General features: G+C 34.6%; 1 protein-coding gene across 1 annotated transcript in view; it reads right to left on the bottom strand.

Annotated features, from left to right (window-relative positions):
- Positions 1-2,647: 2,647 nt before the first annotated feature.
- LOC103260752 (cholesterol 7-alpha-monooxygenase) overlaps positions 2,648-4,774 on the bottom strand; it is a 7,471-nt gene continuing 5,344 nt past the window's right edge. The window contains exons 5-6 of the mRNA XM_008058404.1: positions 3,580-3,755; positions 2,648-3,023 (exon numbers count right to left, since the gene is read on the bottom strand). Of these exons, the coding sequence (XP_008056595.1) occupies positions 2,724-3,023; positions 3,580-3,755 (476 nt within the window). The 3' untranslated portion in view covers positions 2,648-2,723. The remainder of the gene's footprint in view (positions 3,024-3,579; positions 3,756-4,774) is intronic.

Here is a 4,774-nt window from a genome sequence, read left to right as displayed (position 1 = left end):
TTGGACCTGACCTATAGTAACCTTGAGTAGATGTATCCATTAATATCTCTTCTAGGCCTATTTGGTCTTACAACAGGTTACCATAATTTTGTTTTTATCTTAAGCATTTAAAAAAGTAAAGAGCTCTTCAATGAAATCAATTAATCCTCACTAAGTAAGGTCTAAGTTAATGTTGTTTTAGATAAAATTATATCCACAGCTTTCAAAATGTACTCCTCACATACTTTAAAAAAGATATTTCATATGCCAGTACATATTTTTAAAACAACGTTTATTAGAAAAAAGAAGGGGGGGAAGAAAAGGAGACATGCCAGAGTTGGCATGGGTGACAGAAACCACCCAGTACATTTTTTTAGTTTACATAGTTATAATAAAACCACCCTTTGGATATAGCCTTTGGATTGCTATATAACAATGATTGGCAAACATTTTCTGTAAAGAACCAGATTTTAGATTTTTTTTTAGATTTTGCGGCTACATGATCTCAATATCAACGTTTCAGCTCTGCAGTTGAATTGCAAGAGTAACCACAGGCAATAATGCAAACAAATGGGTGTTCTGTGTCCCATTAAAACCTTACTCATGGATGTGGAAATCTGAATTTCATATACTTCTCACAGGTCAGGAAATAGTCTTCTCCTTTAATTTTTTTCAATCATTTAAAAATGTAAAAACTATTCTTAACTTTTAGACTGTTGAAAGGAGACTTTTGGTCCATGGGCTATTAATTGCCAACCCTTGTTATACAAGAATAAAGATATGGAATGATGTGTAGATACATTCAAAAAGACATAAAATCTATTAGGAAGCCACATTAGAAATTTGGTTTATAAAAACTTGCTACAAAACAGAACTTTGTTAATCTTGAACCACATCTAAATGACTTTAATTTTCTTAATATGAAAAATAACCTAGTTAAGAGACAGAAATACTTTTTTTTTTTTTGAGTTATGATCTCATGCTGTCATCCAGGCTGGTGTGCAGTGACATGATCATGGTCTCATAGCCTCAACCTCCTGGGCTCAGAAGATCCTTCTGCCTTGGCCTCCCGCATAGCTGGGACAATGGGCGCACACCGCCATGCGCAGCCAATTTTTAAAATATTTTTGTAGAGAGGAGAGCTGGCTATGTTGCCTAGGCTGGTCTCAAACTCCTGGGCTCAAGCAATCCTCCTGCCTCGGCCTCCCAAAGATTATGGGTATGAGTCACTGCACTCGGCCCAAGATTTGAAATTTTAAATAAATTTTATGTTGTAGGAGGGAGATTTTTTAGTAAATTATTACTTTGAATACATTTGAAAATATGAATATTTTGAATGAATCCTGAATAAAATGGTTGTTTTTTACTTATCAGTAGGTAAATGTTTTAAACATTCTGAATACCACAAAATATAAAACATATACATTCATAATTTTAATTCTGAAAGATGAATCACTGAAAAATTATCAAATGTTAGAATTTTTAAAATATCTATGGTACAAGAAAAAAGGTAAATATAATTTACAAATAAATACAATCAGAAATATCAGTTGAATTGTTGTAACTGATAAGTCACTCATACTTGAAAATATTTTATCGAAGCATTGTTGTACACAGTATTTAAACATACATATAGTCTTAACCTATTTTTTCCTTCAGCAAAAAGTCATTTAGAGATAAAAAGAATTTAAATAAAACATAACGTCAAACTGCACTTAATGAACTCTACATGTTTCATAACCAAAGCTGTGGTCATTCCCATCCAGTTTTAATTTTAAAGTGTATCACATAAAAACTACATTCTTTTCCCTGATGCATATTTAGTAATGACGGAAAAACTGCCCTTTTAATCTCTGAAAAAAGACTCTTCTCATTAATAAGGAATTGAACAAAAATATAGAGAAGATTGTTGAAATGTGACATAGCATTTCCAGCAACAATAAATTAAAGCATAAAGGGAAAATATTAAAACCACCTTTAGTGTTTTCAGGACATTCAGATACTCATTTTAAGAGCCCTGGATACCAGATATAGAGAAAGCTGAAAGGTATTTCCTTTTTACTAAAGGGCATGACAAAATCCTTTAAAATATCCTTTATGATACATGATCATTCGTGAAGAACCCCACCATAGAGTCAAAAAATAATGCAGTTTCACTAAAACGTGAACTTGAACATTTTTCATAATTGTTGGGTGGTTTTTATAAAAATAAAGTCGTTTCCTTAGGAAAAATTAATCTGCCAATTAGAATCCATATCTTTTTTTAGAGGCAGGATCTCCCTCTTGCCCAGGCTGGAGTGCAATGGAGTGATCATAGCTCGCTACAGCTTCGACCTCCTAGGCTCCAGTGGTCCCCGTGCCGACACCTCCTGAGTAGCTGGCACTAAGGCATCTGCCACCACACCCGAATGGAATATGTATCTTTATTTTGAAAAACAAATTGAGATGTCTTCCTCTGAAAATAATAAAGTTCAGTCCCTGGCTATATGAACATTCATTGACTTATACAAGTGAAAATAAATTATTATACTCTTAGGAACTAGTACTTTTCACTAGCACAATCTGAGACAGCATCTGGAAGCTGTCACCAAAATGTTGTGTCACAAGCAAGTGTCGGTGAACAGAATTGGACTTGCTGAATCATTTCTACCACCACTCTATGCATCTGTCCAAAGGGACTGTTTAGTGTTGGCATCCTGCAGTCCTGTAATGTCATCTAATGTCCCCTGTTTCCAACCATGTATTCACAAATGTTTGAATTTATATTTAAACTCGATATCATTTAATGGTGGCAAAATGCCCAAGCCTGCACGGGACTGGTCTAGAGGTGGACATTTAGCATGGCTCTCTACAAGTTCCAGTTCAAAATAGGAAAGCATCAGAATCAAAAATTGCTTGATTTCGTGCACAGCGAATAATCTTCCAGGACATATTGTAGCTCCTGATCCAAAGGGCATATAGTAATATTTTAACTTGAGTCCATTACTATAGAAGGTGGTCTTTGTTTTCCCATTTTCATCAAGATAGCGGTCATATTTAAAAGTCTACAATAAAAATACAAAGAAAACAAACCTCTTAGCTAGTTTTAAAGCAACGTACCTCTTTCTTTACCTTGAAGCTCCAAAGAGTAATTTTCTTTTTAAATCAACTCCACTAGTAATTTAGTACATATCCCACATTGAACCAGAAAGTAATAAGGGACAGGAGCTTAACTAGAACTGAGGGAACCGGAAAGTTTTATAATACCTCCTACCATGCCTGGATGATTAGTGTCTCTACTAGGCAGAGCTAGAAAGAAGAGTTCCCATTAGAAACTAGAATAGTCAATAGCCTCCAATTTCCTGGATTTGGGAGTAGGTGTTTTTTAAGGGGGAAAAAGCAACAATCTAGTGAAGACCATGTGATGACAAATATCAGGACTAAAAATTAAAATGTTGGGCCACCATCCAAATTTTACATGATGTATGAATATTTGACATAATTAAGGGAGCAATCCCTATGGCTACAATAGTCTAATCAATTATACAATTATAAATTTCTTCTTTATTTAGATCTGGGTGGTATCACCTGGATATTGAAATTGAATGAGCAATCACTTACCAAAGGATCTGGGTAGATTTCTGGATCTAAGTGCATTAACTGTGGATAAAGAGCTATGATGTCGTCTTTTCGGATGCTATAGGAACCACCCTCAAGGTGCAAAGTGAAATCCTCCTTAGCTGTCCTGATGTTCAGGGAGGCACTGGAAAGTCTCAGAGACTCTTTGATGATACTATCTAAACATTTTTAAAAGAAAGAAAGGGAAAAAAGGAAAGGAAGAAGGAAAGGAAGGGAAGAAGAACAAATCAAGTATTTGAAGGCCATATAGTACATAGTCTGAAATACTTCTGGCAACCTATAACACAAAAATAAACAGACTATGGGAAGCTGATCAGATAAAAATTTCCACGCCTTTTTTCTGTTACCCCTATGCTGTCATTAATAATCAGTTGTGTCTGAATGTATTTTAAAATCTGAACATCTGAGTTAATAATCTTTTGATAAAGATATAATATTCTTGGTCATCAATGGAAAATAAACTTTTATTATTTTATAGAAAAGTAATGTTATTTCTGTATGACATTAAGCACCTAATAAAATTGAAAAAAATCAGTTACTCATTTTTAATTGAGTTATCCAAAGTTTGTCACTTTTTTCGAGATTTAATAAGCTGATAACACTTTCATATCGATGTATTTTTCCAAGTGTTTAATGCAACTTCAATTCAGTATTTACAAGAACCTATTTTTATCCACACACTATCTGATGCTGGATGGTGATGTCCTGCTGCCTGGTGAAGACGTAAAGAGACAAAAAGAACCACCTTGAGAACAACTGAAGTACAGAGATCTCATGAGACGTTCATTCTGGTCCCCCAGCTTTATCCTCCTGCTCTCATGGTTAAAGTGCTCATTACATGATTGTATATTTTTTAAAAAATCAGAGAACATTAACCCTTTATTGTACAAATGAGAGAAGTGACATTTCTGAGATCTCCCAGGTCAGGTCCAATTTAGAACCTAAGCTTCTTGCCTCCTGTGCCTTCTGCTGACACACTGCCCTAAAAGCATAGGTTGGTTTCTTTCCTTAGAGAAAATAACAAAACAACTTTCTTACTATAAGCATTTCATACTTTTATGTTTCCATAAAATATAGAAAAGCAAAACAAAGGAAAAGCAAGCAGGCTTAAATTCCAACACTCAATCCATGCAACTAACTGTGGTTTCTTGATGGTACTTCTCCCCCCCCCCCAACC

The sequence above is a fragment of the Carlito syrichta genome, unplaced genomic scaffold (assembly GCF_000164805.1).
Source record: "Carlito syrichta isolate Samal-C Ts95f unplaced genomic scaffold, Tarsius_syrichta-2.0.1 Scaffold303331, whole genome shotgun sequence".
NCBI lineage: Eukaryota > Metazoa > Chordata > Mammalia > Primates > Tarsiidae > Carlito > Carlito syrichta.
Note: the sequence above shows the minus strand (reverse complement) of the source record. Positions and strands in the feature narration are given on the sequence as shown.